The sequence below is a fragment of the Argentina silus genome (assembly GCF_951799395.1).
Source record: "Argentina silus genome assembly, chromosome: 17".
Taxonomy (NCBI): domain Eukaryota; kingdom Metazoa; phylum Chordata; class Actinopteri; order Argentiniformes; family Argentinidae; genus Argentina; species Argentina silus.
Window position 1 is genome coordinate 3160326 of NC_139671.1, and position 25718 is coordinate 3186043.

At 43.0% G+C, this 25718-nt stretch overlaps 2 protein-coding genes across 3 annotated transcripts in view; one reads left to right on the forward strand and one right to left on the reverse strand.

The window, feature by feature from the left end:
• LOC310817753 (voltage-gated delayed rectifier potassium channel KCNH5-like) overlaps positions 1-3541 on the forward strand; it is a gene marked incomplete at both ends in the record, with an annotated part of 40300 nt that extends 36759 nt beyond the window's left edge. Inside the window, one exon of the mRNA XM_083688453.1 lies at positions 2450-3541. Coding sequence (XP_083544579.1) covers positions 2450-3541 — 1092 coding nt within the window. The remainder of the gene's footprint in view (positions 1-2449) is intronic.
• Positions 3542-12494: 8953 nt separating this feature from the next.
• sgpp1a (sphingosine-1-phosphate phosphatase 1a) lies at positions 12495-25141 on the reverse strand. 2 transcript variants are annotated; one of them, XR_014554705.1, is made up of 4 exons: positions 23909-25141; positions 21390-21479; positions 13602-15936; positions 12495-13558 (listed from the first exon to the last, which is right to left on the reverse strand). XR_014554705.1 is itself a non-coding variant. In XM_083688975.1 (3 exons), the coding sequence occupies exons 1-3, from the start codon at positions 24671-24673 to the stop codon at positions 15385-15387; spliced, it is 1407 nt and encodes a 468-aa protein (XP_083545101.1). In that variant the 5' UTR covers positions 24674-25141; the 3' UTR covers positions 12495-15384. The 2 variants fall into 2 exon arrangements, 1 of the variants encoding a protein (XP_083545101.1); XM_083688975.1 differs by having other exon boundaries at positions 12495-15936.
• Positions 25142-25718: the final 577 nt, after the last annotated feature.

Consider the following 25718-nt stretch of genomic DNA (forward strand, 5'->3'; position numbering starts at 1 on the left):
ATAAATCATTTGATCTTTTCAATGCCAGATAATGGCAGAATCTCAAGTTTGAGCAATAAGAAGGAGACGTTGACATGATTCCAGAACAGATCAAACAGAACTAATACCATTTGGGAAAAATAACTTTTTTCACCAGTCCATCTTAAAATATCTATAATACACAAACATCCATCAGGACATCCATCCAAATATGACAGTTTGCCGTATCTCAGGCTGTGAAGCTCACACAGGCATGATTTGCATATTGCCAGAGCCGTCCAGTGCTTCTAACCAGCGGGGGGGAAACGCCTGTCTCTCAGTGAAACGATTCCTCGGATTTACCTACTTGACTTTGGAGGTCCGTTTCTACCTCCCTGATTGGCCCATCAGAACAAGTCAGTGTGGTGCACAAAGACCCACCACTACAACATCAATTTGAATGCAACTCTCTCGGTCAAAGCGTACATGAGAGCTGATTGTCTGTGCTAAGTCATTCCAGTCACTCAATACTAGGAGGATTTGTTGTCTTTAGATCGCTGCAGTTAAAGTTCTATACATCCTAGCGGAAAAAAACAAAACAGTTTCAAAGAGGAGGGTTGTCAGATTACATTTGTAAAAATGGCTTCGCAGGGTGCTTGGTGGCGTAGCACATTAAGCACATAGCATATAACTGCAAGGTTCCTGGTTCAATTCCGACCCTCGACATATCTTGCATGTCATCCCTCCTCTCTCACCCAATCTTCCTGTCAGTCTCTGTCCCAATAAAGCAGAAATGCCATTAAAAAACTTGAGAGGGTTAAGGCCCCTAAAGCCAGCCTCGGGCAGACGGATTGTACCTGTTAAATACACACACTAGGAGGTGGGAACACAAAGTCAGCTGCAGACTCAGATCACAGTCGGATTTCCGATTGCTACAGAGAAAGAATTAAAATAGAATTAAAGGAAAGTGGACGTAGAGGATGGCTAATGTTTGTATGTTTGTTTGGTTCTCTGGAACGTGTAGCTCCTGGTTAGTGAAGTCATAACTCCAACGCGAATGCAGTGCTTTTGAAGTGGGAACAATATTTTAACAAATGAGATTTTGTTTGCTTCTCAGAAATAGGTAACTATGACATTTCCCCAGGGAAACTCATTGTACATGTTACCTAAGTTTCCCACCTTGGAAATATTAAAATCAACCAATAAAATGCAATTTCGGCAGCTCTCCGGGAGGTTCTGAACAGCCCAATTCAATCAATGCAGGACATCCTCAGTCTACAGAGGCTAGGTTAGGTTAGGTTAGGCAGTACTATTTAATGCACGTTTAATGCAAACTGCTCAGATGGCTTTGCTGCAAGTCTCAGATGTTCCTTGAACAGCCTTGCTGTTCACACCAATTGTGTTTTACTCTCAGCCTCTGAAGCGCCAACGGACAAAAAAAAAGTGGCAGTTGAATAATTTGAAGTGACATCGGGGCTGGGTGTATTGTGTGCATGAGACGATGAGAGGTGACATGTGACTGCAGTGAGGGGGAGGGGGTGAGGGGGGGGGGGGGGGGTGCTGTGCACTGCTCTATTTTTACCTGTCGAACGACTAAATGCCTCACAGAGATGACATTTCTGTTGGCCAGCATGGTTGTAGTGACGTCAGTGCAGACAAACCTACACAGTACATGGTTGGTGTAGTGGCCTCCATGCTTAGATGAATACACTGGGAAACACAACTCTTAGTTCAACATAAATCAACATGGTGAGATGCCTCAGGTTCCTATTGTGGCAAGATTAAAATGAACAGGACGGAAATCCCAAATGGTTTCTAGAAATGGTACTGAGAACCTTATTAAGGTAAAAAAACTATATAGTGCACTGACGTCACTACAACCATGCTGGCCAACAGAAATGTCATCTCTGTGAAATGTCATCTCAAAGCTAAGAGCCAACTACATGTCCGTTGCAGTTCATGCCTCCCCAGGGCATTGAGCAAAGGGCCTGGACAACTAATTAACGTAATCTAATTAACACTGTGTGTGATCAAAGCTTTACTAGGCAGCACGCTAATGCACAGTCAAAGGAGGTCAAGATAGAAGGCGAGAAAGGGTAACCCCACTGGGTATGCATTACGCCTTACGGCCAAACTGTACAGCAAGCCCAGTGTATCCGTTTTTCTCACGCCTCATTAGCCGCAGTTGGAACAGACTCACGGTCGTCAAGGAGACATGCTACACCGGCCGTGGAACATGAATGTCAGTGAGGCGAGCTCACGCAGCAGAAGCATATTTTCAAGTGTTTCCTGTGTGTCTGAAGCATTCTTCTGCCTCAGTTTTGCCACTTCTGGTGGCATTCTAACAACACCACTCACAGTTATCATTGTCCAAGTGGCATGTGGCTTGCTTTGTGTATCCAATCCTAAGCTGAAATCCATGTCCTTGTGACATATGTTCATTAATGGAGATTCACCACAGATATGTCATAACTTCTCAATATCTCCACAGATAATCTTCAGAAAGATCTCTGACATGAAGAAGGAGGAGGAGGATCGCCGACGCCAGAAGAACGAAGTGACGCTCTCTATTCCTGTTGACCACCCAGTCCGCAAGCTCTTCCAGAAGTTCAAGCAGCAGAAGGACAGTCGCATGCAGTGTGGTCTGGACCACAGCAGGCTGCAGGTGGAGTCCCTCCACCACCCCCACCCACAGTGCCACACCCACCCCTTGCAGCTCCAGCATGGCACCCCTATGCAGAATGGCACACCCAGCACGGGTGGAAGGAGTGTTGGAGGTGAGTCCAGCGTGGTTACCGTCTCTGGGATCACCCCTTTGCAGAGCTCCCTGGCCTTTGTCCATTCTGGCAATGAAGAGGTCATGGAGCTCAAATCCAGCCTTGGTGTGGTGGACCAGAACTGTCTGACCGTCACGAGCCCAGTACGGCCCAGGGGCGGTGGTCGAGGGTGGATACAGTTTAGAAATGCCTCTACAGTGCCACTGCCACCAGGCCCCGTCGAGCAAGAAAGGCAGCTGCAGAAAGAAGAGGAAGAATGGGGAGACGGGTCCCAGTCCTCGGAACAGTTGACGGAGGACAGCAAAAGTCAAGAGGCGGAAGGTGGGGATATGAGCGGGGGTGGCAGCAGCAGCGCAGGAGAGGGCGGAGAAGAAAATAGCACTCTACACAAGACAGACTCGTGTGACAGTGGCATTACAAAGAGTGATCTGCGGATCGACAGGGCGGGGGACGCACGCAGCCCCTACGAGAGGAGTCCCATGGAGAGAAGCCCCTTTGAACCTGGTGCTGGGGTCGGCAGCGAGGGGAGGCTGGGGCACACCTTCCAGCCCCTGGCCGAACAGGCCCTGCTCCACGCCACACTCCAGGATGCCAAACTGGAGCTGAAGGGGGACATCCAGATCCTGAGTGGCCGTTTGTTGGCACTTGAGGTCCAGGTGAGCGAGATACTAAAATTGCTCTCAGAGAAAAGGAGGCCCACACTGCCACTGGTCTCCACCCCCAAGACTAAAATCAAATGCCAGGATATTTTCACGGTGTCCAGGCCTGTCACCCCGGACACAGAGATAGACAATGGGCCATTTTGAATGGGAGCAAAAAAACATTGATTATAATATGTATTTATTTGGTCTTATTTCAGTTCCCATTTCTTCTTCTTAAAAGGGAAACTATGTTCGATGGAAAATAGTCTCCATGTAAATACACACTTGCATGTCCAGCTGGATTCTGGCCTGCCAAAGAAACCTGGATTGTAATTGCTTTTATTACATGAATGCAGTTGACTGCATGCAGAACATATTTTAAGATATACTTTTCACAGTACCTCCAGTACAGTAGCCCAGGGATTTGACAGTTTTTGACTTGTTAATGCACATTCAGGGTTGTGAGTCTGTTAAGCCTGCTCCTCTGGGGTCCAGACTATGGGCTCTCTATACTGAGCACAAACAGCTAATGCGAGTAAAGAGCTTTCATTTAAAATAATATGTACTTCGTACAAGGCCGAGAATCAGCCAACACTTGTGTCTGATTTTGGCTAAAATATCCCTAATTCTTCTCTACTTGGATTTAGGGTTCGGTATTGGAAATTAAAGACATTGGGGCGTTATTTCCCTAAATATGAGTTGGGCAAAGTAGCCTCCCAATCATGGCTGCCTTGCTCCATTGCCCCCCCCCCAAAAAAAACAGTTGTCTTGTGTTAGCAGCACTTGTTGTTGGTTCGGCTATCATCATTAAGTATTTGGGAGAGACTGCATGAATTTATTGAATTTATTTAAAGTTGAAGTTATTGGTTGATTAAATCTGTGCCTTAGTTTCTTGAATAGCACCTAAAAAACAGTAATGATTAGTTATGCTTCCAGACCGGACATCGGTGTTCTAAACTCGCTTAGCTGGTCAGTGTAGTTTTTTTATTACAACGAGAGTGCCAACCACACATTCCCCCTCAGTTTCATATACTATAATAATATTTTATACAAAATGTTTACAAAGATGCAGAGCCTATGTGGAGTATGTTTATAGAGGACTTGCATGCATGTGTTGGAGTTCAGGGGAGAGGAATGGAATGATCCTCATTTATTTAACCAAGGAGTTATATCAAGGGGAGAAGTTGTTTGGATGCTTTTTGATGTTTCTTGTTCGTATCTAAATTGTTAGTTTGGACCTACATGAATATTTCCTCTTACCACTGAAAGATGGCAGTTTTCTGATCTACTTCAACCTGTTTGCCTTGACATGGCAGGGACACCATTAATGGAGGTGTTTTCTGATGAAAATCATCTGGCGCATTGCTTGTTTGTTAAACATAGGCAAACACAAGCAAGATATTTATATCCACCAAAACCGAAAGTTTTGGTTTGGTTAGGTTTCACATTGACAAAATTGGTAAATTGATAAATAAAACCATGTTTTCATGCATGCCATTCATTCATTGGACATACAGTTGTGATAACATTGTTCATCTATGCAAGCCCACTAATGATACATATTAATACACTCAATAGAGATACAAGGCTCCCTTAAATAAAAGCCAGTCTGAACAGGTGTTCTTAATGGGGTTTTTTAAATATCTGGTAGGCTGTTTCAAAGCCTGGTTCCACAGACTATGAAAGCTGCATCTCCTTTGTCTTTGTTTTTGTAATTACAGATACACTATAGAAGTTAAGTTGCTAATTGTTTACCTCAAAGTCTTAGCTTGAGTGTTGACTGTATGGTTACCATAGTCATATGATACATATCAATACATTTCTTGCATCATGAAACCACACATTCCTTACTTTGGCAAAATATGTGTATGCTCTTGGGCATGTGGCCAAATATTTCAGACAAATAAAGGGATGGTTCATTATTTTCAGACTTTCAGGCAAACTGTTTTTTCAGTTGTTGGCACTGATGCAGGACCATTCAGATATTTTTAATGTTCATATATTTGTTAATAAGCAAGTACAGCTGCCTCTGTCCATGCTCCAGCTCACTGTATTGGCAGTGAACAAGGCAAGGAGACTCACTAAATGTCCTTTTAGAAACTGTTGACAATATACAGTAGATATAAGTATATAGGTTGTATGTTCGAATATCGGCACACAATTATTCGTAACAGATGCTTACTCTTATGCTTTTTTTTTTCCTTTTTTTTTTTTTAATCTAAAGCAATCTAAAGAAGTGGCTTGTATGTGCTACTACGCTACTACACTACTACTAATACTACTACTGTACACTACTACACAGGGGAGTTACCCGCCATGACTTCCACCAGGAGGTACAACAGGAATCTAAACGCAAAAGCGCATAATAAACGCACATACTACTGCTGAAAAGATGTTAGCACTTTATTCTTTGCTTTGACTGTTACGAAATTTATATATTTTAGCTTTATAGAGTGAGAGTCTGCTTGCCCCATTGGCTTTCATTACAGTGAGCTGGGGCCACGTTCCCCGATAGCTGTGAAACTTAAGCTTTCGCAAGAGTTTTAACGAAGCGTTCCTTAAAAACGACCACGTAACATCTGTTTACCAAAACACCTTGTAGAGAAAACAGTGAATCTTAAGAGCATCGTAAGAACAGAGGGACACACATCGATTATGAATCAACAATAGGCACTCAGATAAGTTTTCTCTGTTCCAATTCTTATTTTCACATGAGGAGTTACACAGTTCTGACACGAGAGCAGCTCTTGGAGATGTTATTTCCACCTATGGCAGCGCATCTCAACACAACAGCGGCAAACGTCGGCTTTCTCAATTCTTGTGAAACCGTTGTATGAATGTTTACTATATTGAACAGATTTGGTTTAGGCTACTTTTATGTGCACAAGATCAAGCGATTACATCAGATTATGAAATCTATAAGCGGTCAAAATAAAGAATATTCTCAATCACATTTGCAGGTTTCAAAACAGCTTATTGATTAGTAATTCCTTAATATGCTTGTTTGCAAATATTAAACAAAGTTGCCTTTAAAGCAGGGGTCTCAAACTCGCAGCCCGCGGGACGATATTTTGTGGCCCCCTACTTGACATCATAGTGTAGTGCTCGTGCGGCCCGCGCGTTTTTCTCACACGCGCCTTTTCGCCGAGTCGTTGCCCTGGGCGACCATAGCTCAGGCTCGCCACAGCTTCGGTGGTGTTTGTTGACAAGTTAGCTCAACGCGAATTAGCGAATTTTTCCTGAAATTGTCTGTGGTCGTCGCCAACCTTTCTCTTCACGGCAGGTTTTTGTGGAATACTTGATGCGGCCCAGCCTCACCCAGACTCTACCTCCAGCGGCCCCCAGGTAAATTGAGTTTGAGACCCCTGATTTAAAGAGAAGAGAGATATCGCGGTATCGTGAATATATTAACGAATCGCTGTTTTTACCTCATTCAGCCACGGAATTCCTATTTTGTCACATGGTCTTACCTCATTCAGCCACGGAAGGGACTTTAATTTAATTATGTATCGAGTGCCTGTGGCATTGGGCTGTGTGGAATCCACGCCACACTGCGGACATGCGACAGGAACTCGTTTCTGCACATTAGCGCCACGTTTAGAACTGATGGCTGAAATTATGCAAATTCTCCCGTAGCATCAGTTCAGGGGGTCGGAGGTCTCAGGGAGGTGAAAAACTATTGTTTCTGTGTTTGACGGGCATGTTGTAGGTGTAAAGTGACTCGGAACAGCAAAAGTCCACCTTACAATGGACATTGCTGCTGTATGAGTGGTCTGACACGCTCGGTAATTAGTTACGAGGGTTTTGGGAAACAGCGAAAAAAAGGTTAACGATGATCTTATGCACTAATGTGGCTTCTAACGATGAATGTAGAAAAAGGCCCTGGATGGTCCTACATCAACTGGAAAAACAATTACAAGTGTAAAAATAGTGAACCATCCCTTTAAGGTGACCGCTTTTGGCCCAAGACCACTCCCAGAGGCAAATCTTCCATAATGTAGATTTAAAGGAATAGTTCAGAAAGTTTGTTTGAGTTGATTTGGCCATGCAATGTTAAAATTTGTCTACTGATTCCATTCACACCCATTGATTTTATCTTAGCGGTGGCTAAAGTTAACTTAAGTTAGTAGTGGCTATTTAAACAACTCTGAACCATGGATTACAGTTTCTCCTGGCCCATGGACTACTTTCAGGGTAAGGAACCATCTGACAACAGTGTAAAAAGTGAACTATTCCTTTAAGGGTTTATCTTTGTTTAGTATGTACTCTACTACACACAGGTGCTGCTGTTTTCCATGTCCAGGACGTTTGGTATGTTATGTGCATGCTTCAAAGTGTCCTGCATTTTTTTAAATGTAGAAATCAATGCAAATTATAATTATGCCTGCCTATTAAAGTTGCATTTTGCTGTATCATTTGACCAAACATGAGACATTGGACATGCATAATGTATGTTGTCAATGCCCCAGCCCTCTTCCCTCCAACCCTCTGAATGCTGTGAACAATACATGTATACAGCTCCTTTACAGAGATATCAGCACTGGCAGAAACAAGCCCTAACTCCTCCGCTTTAGTTTAGCCTATCTAGCCTATACGAGGGCAAGGTGAAGGTACCGCCATCTTGTTTCTACCTATCCAATCCTTTCAGATCTACAAAGTGTTTGAGGTGGAGAGGCTGGGCGTTGTGGAGAGGCTGGGGGTTGTGGAGAGGCTGGGGGTTGTTTCTAAACAGGGCCTTAGCTTCTATTGGAAAAATGTTTCTTTTTTTAATTTGTTGGCATGGTGAAGAATCTAATTTAATCTCTTTTGACTATTCTATGAATAAAGATATTTATTGTGCTAGTACTGAGTTAAACCCTTTTATTTAGTTTTAATACCTTGCATATGATAAATACTGTTTGGGGAGGATTGAAAATGCTCCAAAACGGAAACGGTGTTGAATTGTTTTTGGAAAAAAAACATTGAAGCATTTTGTCTTCTTTTAGCTCTATACTCCAACAGTTTATCAAACAATTACTATGAGATTAAAGTAGAGATTCTCAGCTTTAATTCAATGTTTTCTTTTTTCAGATTGGTCTCACTAGACACTGTTGGAGTGTAGAGCTAAAAGAAGCCTCTTTTATGGAAGACACTATATTATCCATTACAATGAATGATTTAACCTTCTTCACATGGACAGATTTACGACATATAGGGCATGTGCCCCGGGCCTCTGACTACCATGTCTTTTGATTGGACACTGAATGTAATATGCTCATGGCACATGTAGCTCACAGAGTGAAGCATTCGAAGACAGCAAAAAATCCACCATGGCGGAGGTTATCAGTCCTTGATGCAAATTTGTAGCTTGTGAAAAGAGGGGCTGAAACCCTATTATAATTTAATGAATTATTATGATTATTCTTTCCTCACTTTGCCAAATATCGGAAGAACTGACTGGTCAAAATGTTTGATTTGTCAATATCGAAGTCCATGTCAGCGACTACTCAGAAACAATAAATGGGACCCATTGGCCTATAGGTGGCGCTAATAGGCACTCAAAGTTCAAAAGGCCAGCCTGGCCACCCTGTTTGACCTAGAGTTATGAAATTTGGTGTGCTGGTCCCTGTCCTCACAAGGAAGACATTTGCCTCGGGTAAATTAAAATAAAATAGATTAAGAGAATACTAAGCTAAAAAGGTATGTCTTAAGATTTCTTTTAAAGGTGTTTACAGATTGTGACGCCCTCAGCTCCTCTGGCAGGCTATTCCAGAGGCGAGGACGATAGACACTAAATGCCGCCTCCCCGTAGTTCTTTGTCCTCACCCAGGGAACCACTAAAAGGCCAGTGCCAGAGGACCTGAGTGATCTAGAGGGAGCATATATTAAAAGCATGTCTGACAAGTATTCAGGCGCTAGTCCATTGAGTGATTTAAACACCAATAAAAGGATCTTAAAATCTATTCTAAAACTGACAGGCAACCAATGAAAGGACTTTAGGACAGGTGAGATGTGTGCTCTCCTTCTGGGCTTGGTTAGTACACTGTAGCTTATTTATAGCTTTCTTAGGTAGACCAGAAAGGAGAGCATTGCAGTAATCAAGCCTGCTAGTGATCTGCCTGGGAGAGAAACGGTTGCACTTTAGCAATATTTCTAAGGTGATAAAGGGCGGTTTTAGTGAGATTACTGATGTGAGATTCAAAATTCAAATCAGGGTCTCGAAGCACGCCAAGGTTTTTGGCGTTTTGTGCCAGGGATTTTAAGTTAGTGCACAGTATCTCTCTCTGGACCTTTGCTCCGATAATTAAAACCTCTGTCTTATGTTTGTTCCATTGCAAGAAAATATGTGACGTCCACAAATTGATATGATCAAAGCATCGAACCAGATTATCAATAGGGCTGATGTCACTGGGTGATAAAGAGATGGATGTATGATGGGAATTCTAGTTATGTCAGCAAGTGGCCAGAAGAGGGAGGCAAAGACCATGTTGCCTGTAGACATTGGCCACCTGAAACATGTAATTGAAATTGCCCTTGCCTGTGATGACCAGTTTCTGTTAACCCCTTCCCTGCCCATTACCCTTACCAAAACCAACCATTTCTCTGCTCCCTAGCGTATGCCATTTCATAACCTTGTGTTGCTTACATGGCTTGAACCCTGTTTTGTTGAGGCTCGCAGCTATACAGTATTTTGGTCAAACAGATACGACACAGTCAAGTAGGTGATAGCATTATGGTACTGTTCACACTGTTCATTGCAATAGGTGGCCTTGCTATATATGGTAAGGTTGAATAGCGTCAAGACAAAATGATACACCAATAGTATTTACATAGTGTTATAAACCTCTTGTCTGAGGATTTCTTCAATACTGTTACTGGAAAACCGGCATTGGGTGATCAGCATTAGCTGAGCCTAGTTATCTCAACAGTAAATCTGAGGTGCCGGTACTCTGCACTGGTGTGTACCTGTGAGGTAATGTCAAGATTATAGAGGATACCACAAAACCACACAACATCCCTGACTGGATAGATGCAGAATATGCCAAATACAGTTAGATAAGTGGTGGGAATTTGACTACACCCACCCCTATGTGCATTAAGACACATACATGAATTAACCATGCAAGTAAATGGTAATACACCTTGTACACATTGACAAATATATATGATACAACAGAGAGTGAAATTATATTAAATTGTATGTTCATGTTGTTAGCCAAAGGATACAATAAGGTTGGGAGAAAGAGAGAGAGAGGAATAGAGAGAGAGAGGGAGAAAGAGATATTGAGAAAGCAACAGGGACACCTAGTGGAAGAGGTTCCTTAATGTGTAATGTACTGTTGATTGTACAGTAACATCATATCCTGATTTGATTCATTGTGATGTTTTATTGATATGTTTGGGTTCTGAGCTGAACTGTCACAAAGCGCTTTGGGTTTTTGAGAAAGCAATACAAAATTCATTATTATTATTATCATAGTAATTCTTATTATTAGCTAACTGCAGAATACAATCCCAGTTCAGCCCTGTGTCAGAGGACCAGCCAGGGGTCTTCTCCAAAACCTCAGTTCGGCTCAGAACTTAAACTTAAACTTGCAATTTTATTTCTAGACGAGACACTTTACCCTTGAACGGGAGGGATCTGCACATTCCCCTAGGAAAGTTTGTTGTGACAATAGACAAATATGCCGGTCACAAAATGACATGTTTACAGCCTGTGTGGGAGCATTTTGTGGGAACTATAATTACGTGGTGTATAAACATAATGTGTGAAAGCAGCTTTATACTAAAGCACAGACGTCCTTATTGAAACTCCAAAGCTCCTAGAATAACAAATAACAATGAACCCAGATGTTTATAACGTAAACCGACGTCGTTGACTTGTTTAGTGCTAACTGGGATGCTTGGGACGTCCGGAGAGTCCATTCTCACATGACTTACCTAGTCTCCTCACTCGTTTGTTGCAGTGTTGACAAGACAATTGCGCGTGAAGCCACAACTTATGAAATAGTTGAATAATAACATTTAAACATCGCTTCCCAAGAATGAACCAGTAATATACCGTACAGTAATATATATAGTGGCTATACTAGTAGGTTTGGAATTTCTGAAAGGAGCTTTTTCTAAACTAAGCTGCTGGCCCCATTACCTCCCACTATATAGCAGAGTTGGAGCAGAGGAGTGTACTACGAAGCGAGCTCAGGGAGTTAGTGAACTGACCGAATATAGCTCCTACTCGGCATAACCCATGTCACAAGGTGGCTCACCCTTTAGCCAGGTTTCCTATAACCATGTATCTTGAAACCAACCTACTCCGGGGCTAACTCACATTATCCTGAATGTGTGCCCTATACCACGTGTGCAAAGTCAATCCCCCTCTCGCAAATAATTGCATCATTTCATGAAAAGTCATATCAGAGGTTTATTACACAAAAGACGACTGATACAAATATATTTATCAAATGTTATCATGTGCTAAAACATTGTCAAAATTATCTCGATACATGTAAGCTGACATGGTAAAATAGCATAAGAGCACCCCTAGCATTATTAATTTTTAAATAAAACATTTCTTCTGGCACGGTGAAGGACAGACATCGGCGGTTGAGTTGGATGACGGCAACAGTGAAAATGTGGCAGACTCACTGTTGTCTGCATTGAAATCAGTTTGATTCGCTGAACATAACCTGTTGATTTAAACAGCACCCCTCAAGTCTGGATTGAATTAGCGGCAGGTGTTGGATCAGGGTCTGCGTTCATGACATCGTGAAGCCTGTACCTGAATTTGGCGGTAACTCAAGGCCGCTAACGTTGGATAATCCTGAATATGTTCAGCTCAAACTCGCTTCGTAGTAAAGCCCTCTGGCTGCTGGAGTCCATCGGCATCGATCGACAACACCACACATTTGTTTTTTGATAAATCTAAGTGTCAAAATAGCAAACCATCCTTGTTATGTCTAAAACTATTGATGTTTGAAAAAACTTCACACCCTCCAGGAAAAGTGTGGAAAATTGGAACACAAATATGAAACAAACAAAACAATGAAAACAGACCAGCTTGACTTTCATTACTTTTTGCTCTCTGCTTGGACAAATGTTATTGCAAATTCAGAATTGAATAACACCCCAACACTCCTGAAAAGCAGATATATATATTCACATTTATTCACTTATTACAATTACGCAAGTTAAGAAACAAAAATCAGATCAGTATGGAGACAATTTCAAAACTAGTGGTAGAAGACACATTTTAAGTGGTCAACAGGAACAAAACTTTAATCTGAATGGTCTATTCAGGCCACCAGTTACAGTGCTTGTGACACTAAAGAAGAATTACAACAGAAATCAATTAATCAAGCAGGTTGTGCTATGCTTTCAAAGCAGTACACTGGGGCATGCACCTCAGGCACTAGGCGGATAGCATCCTCCTCTCTGCAGTCCTATGGACAAATAGTCTCTGACTCTTTATCATGTATTGAAATTAAAAAAATACTGGTGGTTGTCTTCTTTGGCAGGCATAGAACTTGTCAAATGTGCCTTCCAAAAAAATGCACTCTTTTCAACTATTCAACAGGTATACTAGAAAGCAAGCTCAGGGAGTTAGCAAGCTAACTTTAGCTCCAACTCTGGATTTGGTCAAAGTTAGTGAGGTAAATCCCTTTACTTGCTATTAAATTACTTTGCAAGAGAAAGAGTCAGTGAAAGAAGGATTTTATTACAAACTGTGTGTTGGCGGGGTCATTTTCTTTTTTTGATGGATGACAAAGCCTCTGACTCTTATCTGTCCACAGGACTGTACAAAGGAGGATGTTATCTGGCTACTCTGGCACTGATGCTGCCGAGGCCATTTTGGTTGTATTTATTATGCTGACACTAAACCTTTTGGGGCAACATAATAAGACATGCTCACCCAGCTGTTAGTCTTTCCCCAAGGGGTGTTAGGTCTCTCCTGCCTGTTCCATCTCCACTTGTGCTGCCTCCTACCAACATTCCTTCACTACTTCATCCGTTCTGTAGGTCCCCCCCCCCCCCACCATTTAGAATATTCTCTAAAATGCCAGACCATGCTGTCTTCAAAGGATAATTGTCTTAGCGTGGCTAGTTAGCGAGCTACACGGCTAAATAGTTTTGGTGCCCGTTACTCCTTCTCAAATTGAACCTGTAGTTTTAGTTGCAGTTTCTCTCATCAAGGTGAAAGGCCCCCTCCAATGCAAAAGTTGTGCGGGATTAGCGGGATCTCTCCAACTGGGAGAGAGAAATCCTCCCCCACCTTAAGACCATGGAGACCTTAGTACAGCATGGTCTGGCACGCCAGGCGACATTTGTCTAACCTAACTCCAACATATGCCTAGCCAGCAGACTTCTCTGGATTCTGGATCCTTTCATGGTTTCTTCCTGCAAAGGGGAGTTTTATTTTCCTTCTGATGTGGGTTTAGGCCCAGGTTTTGATGATTACAAACAAAATGACTTAAAATCCAGTTCAGCTTCGATACAATGACTCAACCCAAACAAAACGTATGGTAAAGAACATTTTGAGACTACAAGGTTTTCAGCAGAATACCCTCACAATAATCTCAGCATAAAATCTATTTTAGATAACCATCAACAGCCTAGGACAGAACTCCATCTATGAATGACGACTAAAGATAGTCTCTAAACACTATTTGAACGGGTTACGTTTTATTTATTCTACATGTAAATGTAAAGCGGATTGTATTGCATTTTGGTAAAGAACATTTGTACATCTGTGCCTGATGTAAATCATGCCAAATATAAAAACATTTAGACATAATGAAAAACTCACCGTCATTCTCATTAGGTGAGGTGTTACGACATATTAAGGTGACAGGTTACGCGTGTCATTCTTAGTCCTCTGACATCGAGTGACGTCAACCTGACATAACAGACATAAGAGACATGACAAAACGAATCACACTTCATGACAGCTTGAATAAACACTTATAAATATCTGTTAATATTTATCTCGGGTGTCAAGTAGTCCTTGTAGACATCATGTCTACCTTATGCATACCCCTTGGAATAAAGTGTAATCCCTGTTATCCATTCGTCCGCACCCTATCATGCCCTAGCCTTGCCCACTCTGTGACAGACCTTTAAACACCTCTTTCCTCTGTACTCCAGCTGCCAAGTGTTCCTTCCGCATGAAATTCATGTAAGCTCCAAATCTCAGATAAATGTTTCCTTTTTTATTCATAACCGAAACAGCTTTCCAAGATGCAGGCTTGGACCAACTGGTATAAGATAGTGGTTTTGTTGACGTCTTCATTCATGAGGCTGATGTTGTCTATGACCACCGAGACAATGGAAGAGATGGGTCACAAAGTACAGTACGCTTTGATTAGGAAAGCACAACCAGCTGAGCGGGGTTAGATGGAGTCTGTGTAGGCATGGTCCACTCAAACAGGATGATGGCTTTTCTGTGGCGTTGCAAAGCGAAACAACAAACAATAAAAGAAAATAAGAAACTCAAGACAAAGGATAGTTGAAATGACGTCAATGACGTTACTGGTATATCAGCGGGAATAAGTCCCGTTTATTGTTTCAAGGGGAACCAGTTCATTGTCTAAAGAGAAAATAATAGCTGTCGTGGAGACAGCTGTAGTGGAGACAGCAGGAGAGAGCTGGGAGGGGAGAAGGGGGGGGGGGGGGGGGGGGTAGCGGGTGCAAATGAGAGTCCAGGCATTAGAATGTGGCTCTGCTGAATGGTGAGAACAGTCAGGCCTTGGAGAAAACCCACTCACCCTCCGCTCCCTCTGCGTGACCTGGCACTCTGCAGAGGACCACTCCAACTGGAAGGGAGACCATGTGAGAATTTGGCTGTTTCAAAATCAGAACTTTTGATGGCACAGACAGCAAAATCAAAGATCGATCAAAGTTCATGGATGAATTTAGGAGTTGCCAATATGTTTTGCTCACTCAGTAAAAAAAAAAGGGACCTGGACTGTATTGGCACAGAAGGAGGAGACTGGTGTATGTGTGTGTATGTGTGTGTCAAGTGTGGAGGGTGCTCAGGAGAGGTTCAGGTAGCTGAAGAGCAAGGGCACCAGACAGACGCAGTTGAAGCTCACTGAGCCGTAGACGACGTAGCGGTACGGCAGCTCCACCTCCATGTGCTGCCGCGCCTGCCGTACGTCATCAGACGGCAGCCCAAACACGCGGCAGGCCAGAGGGATAGTGATGGCCTTCATGGCCGCCCGCGTGGCCAGGAGGACGGCCACTCCAACCAGGAGGCGGAGCATGGAGCGGAGCAGCAGGTCAGAGCTGAGGTCCGGCCAGACCAGGGGCAGAGTTGACAGTGGCGGGTCGGCGAGCAGGCCCAGCTGGTGGTTGAAGTGGGAGCCCAGGGCGGCCCCAGCCCCGGTGCCCAGAGCCTGGGCCGTGTCCCAGCGCGATGTGCTCCAGGAGTCCAGGGAGAAGGCCACGAGGCCCAGGCCCACATGCAGGGTCACGATGACCAGAGACGCATGGCTGTGTGTCAGGTAGAAGTCATCAATGTGGTCCAGCACTGGCTTGAAGGCGGCCAGGATCAGCAGGCTGTATAGGAACCCTGTGATGACCTCCTGCAAGAGAGGGGAGTAAGTTTTAGTAATGTACACAGTAAAACACACTCGCATAGTATTATTATTACATATTGTACTGCAACAACTACCAATGGGATCAAATCTGCTTGGTGTATCTTTTGTTTGCGCACGTCAATTTGAGGCAAGAAAACAATGACATTATTAAAAGGTAAAACGGCATGCTGTTTACAATATAAAGACCAAGGCCATACAAAGACTTTACTGGCCCTCAAGCAATTTTGAAATCAGATTGGAGGGTTTTAAACTGAATATCACAACGTGTTTGCAAACTAGCAATGATCCCAAAACCTTGTGATCACTGAACTCAACCGTATTAGTAATCCACATCCATCTATCAAGTGAACTTTGGACTGCCACAAAACACCACACACACACACACACACTCAGCCCTGACACTGAGTAACCCATTAATCCCCCACCGCCCCCACACCGCCCCCACACTTGCACACGTGTAATTACTTAATTGTGGATTTATTCAGTCCTCAGCAGCTTTTTAAACGGAGCATCTTATCAGGCTTTACTACCAGCCTATCGTATCAACCACGCGTTCAAGGTTCTCAACAGATTAGAGGACAGGTTGAGCCTTGATGTGGAATATGACATGAAATGTCTTGGGTGGTAAAAGGTCAGAAATATGGCCCAGATAAGAGGCCAACGTGGAGAGGTCACTGAAAGGTAACGTTATCAACTTTGCCTTGATGAACGTCAGTCCAAGGAGGTGAATCCATCTTTTGATTCCATGCTTGACGTGTACGTTTTGGGTGTAAGAGAGACTCGGGAGAGTGTTGCTGTTGCATGAGTAGTCTGAGGCGCTCATTAATTTATAAGCATTTTCAAGTGCTTTGATATGTAGTGGTTTGTTGGCGATGTGCAAAAAAATAAAAATAAAAATAGATTCATGTATGGGGCTCATACCCGATAGAAGTAGTGTTACAATTTCTGAAAGAGCAGTTTTCATATTTTTAAAAGCTGCTGTCATGGAAAGTAGGTGTTGTTCCTAATTAAACTATTTTGTGATGGAAACCAATTTCAAACTTTGGGGATAAACACAAAAATGCAGTCTACAATGCAATATCTGAAATTACGTCATGGCTGTATTGGATTTGTTACAGCGTTTTGGCATATTTCTCAATAACATGTATTAGCAGTTGATAACAGAGAGTGCATGCAATCCTGTTGAGCTCACATGACCACAATGAGTTAGGCTTTTAAATTCCTTTTGGACAAGTATAATTCTGTGTCACCTTGGCCCGGCTGCGAGTCCAAACCATTTTGGCTGGTACTCCGTTGAGCACCTGACCCCCCCAAAACATTTGAGAACCCCTATTCTCTATTCTATTGAGAATAGGGGGCTCTATTGGCTGTTGTAATGTAGTTCAAGATGTTGGAATTATATTTTGTACAATGTCAATTGAATCACCAGCTGGAGTTCAATTAAATTATTCTTACACAATGTATGCATTTCACATTTAAACCTCTTTTAGGGAAACAAGTCTTGAGACAGGAGTAAACCACAGGATAGCCACAAGCATTACATAGTAAATGTGCCCTGCGGAAGCATTTGGATGGTAAAGCTTATTTTTTTCCTTTAGGCTCTATAAAGCTTGTATTTGAAATCAAACAATTAACATGAGGTTAAAGTACAGATATTGTCAGCTTTTATTTGTGTTACTTAAAAAGTGTTACTTATACAAAATAGATTTATACAAAAAGCTGATAATCTATACTTTAACCTCATATTGTGATTTCAAATCCAACCATTTTCCTCATATTGTGATTTCAAATCCAAACATTTGATGATTACACAACTTTCTGCTGTTGTGTAATCATTTTGTCAACATTACACTTTATATCAGATGGTATTGAGCCACTGCACATCTCACAGATTCTAAATTTAGCTTGATCACACTCTTGAGGCATGGAACCAGGGTTAACCAGGGTACCAGGGTTATATATTTTATAACCTGTGTTCAATTAAAAGATACGGCGCTTTGAAACAGTATTCGGGTCAATCCATAAATACAGGGGTCAACGTGACATCAGGGTTAAAAAAAGGTCAAAATGGTTTGACTCCAATTTGTGAATTATCTTCATGTAATCTCACGTGTAGTTACAGGAATAAAGGTCAAGACAGACAAAATGAAAGCATAAGCTTTTTTATAATGTGCCAATGCCTTTTCCTGGTTGTTTTAAATGTGAAGGTAAAGCAACGCACCTTGCTTCTTTTAAAGGTAAACCGGCGTTGGGTGAGAACACCAAGCATAAGAAAGGGTTAAAGGAACATTTCACCGTTTATCACCATAAACAGAAGTGACAGATGTGTGCTTATGGATGTAAACAAACCAGGCAGTAGGAACAAAACTTCTCAAGATGAATGAATCTTTGCATGTCCTTCCCAAAGATGCAAATCAGTGCAAGACTTGGATATAATTTGTCGTCTACAGCCAAGTGCCAGCCCACATCTGTCCCCATCTTCCAGTGTACACTGAACATACACTCACCCTCCACTTTATTAGGTACACCTTGCTAGTACCGGGTTGGACCCCCTTTTGCCTTCAGAACTGCCTTAATTCTTTGTGGCATAGATTCAACAAGGTGCTGGAAACATTCCTCAGAGATTTTGGTCCATATTGACGTGATAGCATCACGCAGTTGCTGCCGATTTGTCGGCTGCACATCCATGATGCGAATCTCCCGTTCCACCACATCCCAAAGCTGCTCTATTGGATTGAGATTTGGTGACTGTGGAGGCCATTGGAGTACAGTGAACTCATGTTCAAGAAACCAGTTTGAGATGATGCGAGCTTTGTGACATGGCGCGTTATCCTGCTGGAAGTAGCCATCAGAAGATGGGTACACTGTAGTCATAAAGGGACAAACATGGTCAGCAACAATACTCAGGTAGGCTGTGGTGTTTAAATGATGCTCAATTGGTACTAAGGGGCCCAAAGTGTGCCAAGAAAACATCCCCCACACCATTAGATATTTGCATTAACGAGCAGTTGAACAGGTGTACCTAATGAAGTGGCCGGTGAGTGTATCTTCAGCATTACGAACAAGACAAGATACAATTCTGGATTTGCACCAAGGCTGGAGTTGATCCTGGGAGAAATTGTGTTTCTCTAGCTATGGCACCTGTCTGTGCTATATAGGTAACTTAGACTGTTTTGCAAGTCTGGTTGTCAGACAGGATTTAGCCAGTATGATTTCAAGCCTGCCTGCTGACTATTATTATGACTTATTATGCATGCCAATAAAATACCCTGTTTCCTTAGGGTTACATACATTACATGGAAACCCCCTACTGTGTGACATTGGTTGCCAGATTGACCCGAAGATCTGTTGCCACACAACTATCGAAAGGGACTCTGCAACAGCATGTCTGAAATTTGTAATACATTTCTATATAGATAGAAGATCTGCCCTCCCTCCTGCTGTCAGTGTCAGAAACGAATTTCACAAGGCATAATTTTCATAGGCCCAACTTGTAATACTGTTTAATTTCTGTTCTTCATCAAGAATGTGTGAATTGAATATGAATTGTCTTGTTTTGTGTGTACACTGCAATGCAAAACCTTTACTAAAGGCAGTCTGTGTCCTTTATTCACAGACAAATACAACTAGCCAGCATTGTAGTGGGAAAGACACTGAGGGTTGGTCTGTTTATAGTTGCCTACTTTCAGCCAATCAGTTAAGTGAGCTCATGAATATTAATGTGTGTGACTGAAACGGCCTGTTCTCTGAGGGGAGAGAGAGGGGAGGGAAAATAAATGATCTAAAATAAGTAGAGACCTTTTTCATTCAAATAACCTTAAACACATTCACTTTGTAGACACTCAGGAATGATTTAAAATCGCAAATAAAGCTGCTAGATGTGGACTTTAATGAACCATACAATTCAAAATAATTTCTTAGAATGATGGGCTGTGCTATCCCCGGTCCCCTGGAATGGATGCGTCTGCTCAGAAAAGGCTGGAACTTTCTGTGTAGCTTGTGCTCCATGGGAAAAAACACAATTAGCGACTGCTCAACTAAAATAAATCTCCAAGGCCAATTGCTTTTCCACAGTCACTCCGGGGCTTCAACAGGGCTTAATCCAGGCCTATTAGGTGCTCTAAACTTGGGCTATTAGCCCCATCTACCACCCTTATGAGGCCAAATAGGGCTTGGGGCATGGTTTAGAGTGAGGGCAGGATATCATCGAAGTGCTTTAGTTGGCTAGAGAACTTGGTGGGTGGCAAGCATTATCAAAGCTAGCTCACTGTAAACTACACAATGGAATGGATTTGAATCGCATATTTTACAAATACAATTGTCATAAAGTGCTTAAGTTACCAGAACCTGTTGGGAATTTGATGTGTTTCTAGTCTCTCCACAGTTCGCCACCTTAACGAACTGCAAAATGTAAACAAACTGGAGATCATACCGAGGCGAGACTAGAGAGCCCAACTGTGGAAATTCAAACGGGCTTGTTCTCTAGGCTCAAAGCACCTGGCTGACCAACTAGCTGACCACTAGTAAGCCTTGGCATGCACCGGAACTGCTGTCAAAGCGGCTATTGAGATATGGACTATTGCCTCATCAGAAGAAGAGAACATGCTTCACTGTCCCGTTACTTATGCAGAGCACTGTATTTTAACATCATTGTAAATACTGGGATTCGGCTTGTTTCAGCAGCAGCCTAGCCTATTGTCATTCAACTACACATGAAATGTGTCCCCTGGTGAAATGTTACACCCATAGGCAGCACATCGCATGATGAGCGAGACTGAGGACAAATCACCCATTTCAATCTTAAAACAAGTTGCACGACTTGTTTTGACATACCCCCTACATCACAGGTGTCAAACTCATTCCATGGAGGGCCGAGTGTCAGTAGGCTTTTGGTTTTTCCTTTCAATTAAGACCTTGTCAACCAGGTGAGGGGAGTTCCATACTAATTAGTGACCTTAATTCATCAATCAAGTAGATGGGAAGAGCAAAAACCTGTAGACACTCGGCCCTCCATGGAATGAGTTTGACACCTGTGCCCTACATGATATATAATTTCATCAAAACCTGAAAAAAAAAATGAAAAAAAACTCTGTCGTAAGATAATTGATAAACATCAATATCAACCGGTAGAGTTGCCACCGTTGACATGCATCAATCGACAGCTGTGGTTGGGTGTAGTTTGTTGACTTCTGTATGCATCAAGCAATCCAACGCAATGACGTCACCCACGCCTATCCGGGTATATAGATCAGTGGTACAGAAACTTACGGGCACCAGTGATAATCAGTCTACATTGGAAGAAACGGGCGCATGTGTGCAACCGTGAACAAAGGCTCCCAAAATGCTACAAATACGGCCCAATCCTAGATGAACGTTTTTCAATCCCCTCATATCCAGAAAGGGGTTCTTTGAGTGATGTTGAAACAACGTTGACTCACCAGAACAGAGTGCATTCCCATGTAGACTCTGCTGATGCAGACCAAAAGACTCCAGCAGATGGCCACACTCAAGCCAAACAGGAACGGGTACTGTAGGAGGAGACACAACGAGCCAGCGTTAGAAAGGTAAAGGGAGCAAATGGAAAGAGGAAGATAAAGAAAGGGAGAAGATTATTATTGCTGTGCTGGCCTTTGCTTATCAACCCAATGCCGATCAATCAGGTTTATGATGTGTCCTAAATTCAGTGTGTACCTCGTAAAGCATAGTAATGCGATTCTTTCAGGTGTCACACTATTCAAAACCACCTCCGGAGATAGAGGGGCATGGTGGCCCCATCTGGGGAGAGGACTGCACACATTTCCCAACATGTTTGTCATACCGGTTCACAATGAATGCTAAATGACAGGGTTGTTACGTGCCATTCTTCTTGAAAGACAGGTTAGGGTTAGGGTTAATGACAGTTCAAATAGTGTCCAAAATCAGTTTAACCAGTTTGGTAAACATACTCTTATTCCACACTTTGGGCCAATAAATAAATCATGTTATTTTTTTCAATAGTAGGTTTGGGCTATAAAATATCAAGAGCAACATTTAAATACCCTGTTCAATACAGGTTGTACCACTGTATGGAAACAATACTAATAAGTATGAGCCAAAAGAAAGCCCTCCAGTGCAGAACTCATATCAGCAAAACAGGCGCAGACGGTCTGTTTGAAATAAGCGGTTGAATCATCAGAGGGGCGAAAGTGACTAATGGAGAGACAGTGATTGACTGAGCCTCGCCACCCCATCGCATGGACGACCTTTCACCCATAGCTGCAGGCTAGGAAGGCTAACCTCTCGTAGCTGAGTCACTACACACTCTCCTTCAACCTGCTGAACGAAGCCAGATGGCTCAGTTATCCAAGAGATAAGAAAGATAACAAACACAACCTGTTATCACACATTGTCTCCTGATCCACCCAGATGAGGTCAAGCCCTACTAGCATAATGCATGTTCAGACTGCATGGAAAGTGTACACTGATAAGGGCCTGAAAATAGTCCTGATTTCCTCATAGGCCAACACTTATTCGGTGAGTTTCTGAAATTGAATGGATACAAAATGCTCATGAGACGTCCAGAGATGCCAGAATAAATTCTCTCTGAATTTATATTTTTTTTCAGAGAAGGTATAGTCACTTGAAATGTAAACGTTGCGTATACCCAACATCAGGTTTTAAGGCCTGTAAAATTTGTTGAAATTCATATTTTTCCCCCAGAAATGTGTTATTTGGGGTCTCCTTGGGCAGTCATAATCACTGCTTAATTTTCATGCAAGGAAAACTGGGTCCAGGTATCTAAGGGTTAAGATACAACAATGCCTGCTGGGATGAGTTTAGCCAACAATTTGACATTGCATTTGAAAACGTACATACGTACATTGCAGCAGAATCCCCAGAATGGTGTTTGTAGCAATGTCTTTGGCACACTGTTTAAGCCTGTCTTGTCATTCAGGGTAAAAATGTCCAGCGACTCCCATTTGAAAAAAATTGCAAATCTACAGGTTGGATGAACCTTTGTATTATTTAACGTAGCCATAGGCTACAACTAGAACACCATCTTGTATTAGGTATGAATAGATATGCATTAAAATCCTGGAAATCTGAAGCCACGCCCCTCTAATGGGGTACGGAAGTCAAGTTTGGCCATTGACCCTCACTACAAATTGCTTACTGTTGCCCACTTTCGACATTCGCGGTTGTTGTTATTTTTATGTTTCAATAAACTTTTTCATTGTTTTGTGGTGTCATGATCAAAATAGGTAGCAGTCATCCCCATCAATCACCTGCATTATAGTTAAAAGACGATTGTACCCCACTGGAAAACGCACTTCCGTACCCCAGTAGAGAGCTGTGAAGCCTCACTGTGTGAGCGTCTACAGCGGCATGGGAGGGAGGGACCTTACATCCAATGAAATTGTAAAACACATTCTCCCACTGCTCCATCCAGTTCAAACCAAGCCAGGTTGGTTTATTAAAATTTCTCCAGACCTACAAAAGGTGGTGTGAGGACAACGTGATTTGGAGACCAGCATTGCCCAAACCCACTTGTGTATTATGTTCAAGGTCCTGGAACCTATAGAACTACAGTAAGACAAATTAACGAACATTGAAACGTGATTAAGCAACTTTTACTTGGCACGTGGCCATACAATCCACATCGAAAAGCAAACCGTAAGGTTATTTTTCGTTGTTGGATAGTTTGTTATGACAATGGTGTGGGGCTACATTGAGAACCCATGTTAAACTGCTAGCCGAAGCTACATGCTACGTCTGGCTGCTGTGGCAAATGGAATGACAGGCGCTGCGCAGATGGTGTCACGACTTGTCAACAGACAATATATGGGAAGTGCAAGAGTAAGAAATTATGGGGAATGGGGGGGGGGGGACAATGGGGAAACTATCCCTAAAATATAGTAAAACTCAATCAAGATACATTGTTGGTGAATGTCATTGGTACTGCTGGTACATAGCCTACCTGCCAGCGGCCGTATGTCAGTAGGAAGAGAGAGAAGGGGATGGCAGTCCCGGACATGGCATGTGTGGACGGCATGCTGTACTCCGTGTTGTAGAACACCTCCACCTTCACCACCGGCGGCGAGGCGGGTCGCGTCCACCGGACCAGGTCCTTCGTAGACTGGCCGAAGAACAGATTCCAGACCCACACCACGATGAGGCGCCGGCTCACGAAGGCATCGACGTTCCATATCAGGAACGGGAAGAACACGATAAAAAACATCTCGTTGCCCAGCTCAGTTCCGAATGTGAAAAGACAGAATAGAAACTTATTCTGGATGAGGAACTCCTGGCCTACATCGCCAGTCAGTGAGTTCTTGCGCAGAGGTTTGAACCTTCCCCTGGACTGTCCACGGTCGCTGTCGCTCCTCTCTGGAGGACTGTCGACCGCTTGTCCCGTTGCCGCTGTCGCTCCAGGTACCGTCGCTGCCCCGTTAAGCACGGCGTTAGGACAGTCATTCTGTTGTGCTTTTCCTGCAGCCATATTTTTTCTTTGCCGGGTAGCTTCGGTTCTCCATTCGCCAACATCCTCCTCGCCGTCCTCACTGTCGCCCTGGCAGTGCTTCACCCAGGCACCGTTAGACAATAACTCCTCGTCCCTTTCCTTGCTCGGTTTAACTGCGAACGTCCCTTTGACGCCACAGAGCTTCTGAAATGTGGCCACAAGGTGCGGGTCTTGCAAATATCTACAAAGCCTTATGAATGTCCGTTTTAGATCTTTCGCCATCGCGACGTCTAAAAAAAAAACTAACCACCCTCAAAATCACATGCACATATTGTAGATTAAATGTCTGGCCCGCTGACGACGCAAGACGGAAATAGAGCAGTTTAACGAGTGAAGAAAATCTGTTAGACTCATGAGATGCAGAATATAATGTACCGCCTCGCTTCACAAATCAGAGAAGACTGTGAAGGACGCAAGTAGAAGCATTGTAGATCCAGAGGTTTCGACGTGGTCACAAGACAGTCCGTTATGCCACTGTGAACGTGCACGCGCAGCAGGCTGACATATTTCCGAGGGCGCGCAAGACCGATGACGAAGGAGCGAGGCCAGCGCCTGCCAAAAAGACAATATCGGAATTGTTTTGATAACTGTATTTTCGGCTTGCCCTTGGAATAATAAACATATTGAATGCGTAGGTTCCTTAATCATTTGGCATACATTGTGTTCTATATCGAAATGAAACTGCGTAGCAGCGTTGGTTACCGTGAGCGCGCACGTATAGAGCACGTCCCTGATATGTTTCTGTACGGTGGCGCAGGGCTGCCAAGCACAAAACAAAACCCTGTCATTTTTCTGAGATCATCATCACGTTATTACGAGTTGCCATACCAAAATAACACCCCCGACACTCCACGTTATACATTTACATCGAGTAAACGCTCTTATCCAGAGCGATTTACAGTTAAATCCAGAGCGATTTACACTACTAGACTTATCTTTGACCCCATGTCTCCCACTCATCGGCACTGCCTCTCCCAGCGTCAGGGACAGTAATGGGCACCGTACTCTCCCGTGTCAGCAACTCGGGGGTTGTTTGAGTTCAAGATTGAACCCGACTAGAGGCGAGGTGAGAACTACAGCGGGGGGCAGTATATCAGTCTCGATATGAACAATGAAGTGCAATTCTGAAGTTTTCACTGGCTTGAAAACATGATGTAGCAACATGTAGCAACATGATGGCTATGATATCCTCAATAAAACATCCTATGAATCCTCTTTGAATACTCCAACATTTTTGATGAAGTATACATTGCCAGCTTTTATTTAA

Coding starts and splice junctions, on each gene's coding strand:
- sgpp1a (XM_083688975.1), bottom strand. CDS start 24,673: ATGGCGAAAGATCTAAAACGGACATTCATAAGGCTTTGTAGATATTTG. Junction 21,480..23,908: donor TGACATACGGCCGCTGGCAG/GTAGGCTATGTA, acceptor CTCCTCCTACAG/TACCCGTTCCTGTTTGGCTT. Junction 15,937..21,389: donor TGGGAATGCACTCTGTTCTG/GTGAGTCAACGT, acceptor CCTCTCTTGCAG/GAGGTCATCACAGGGTTCCT.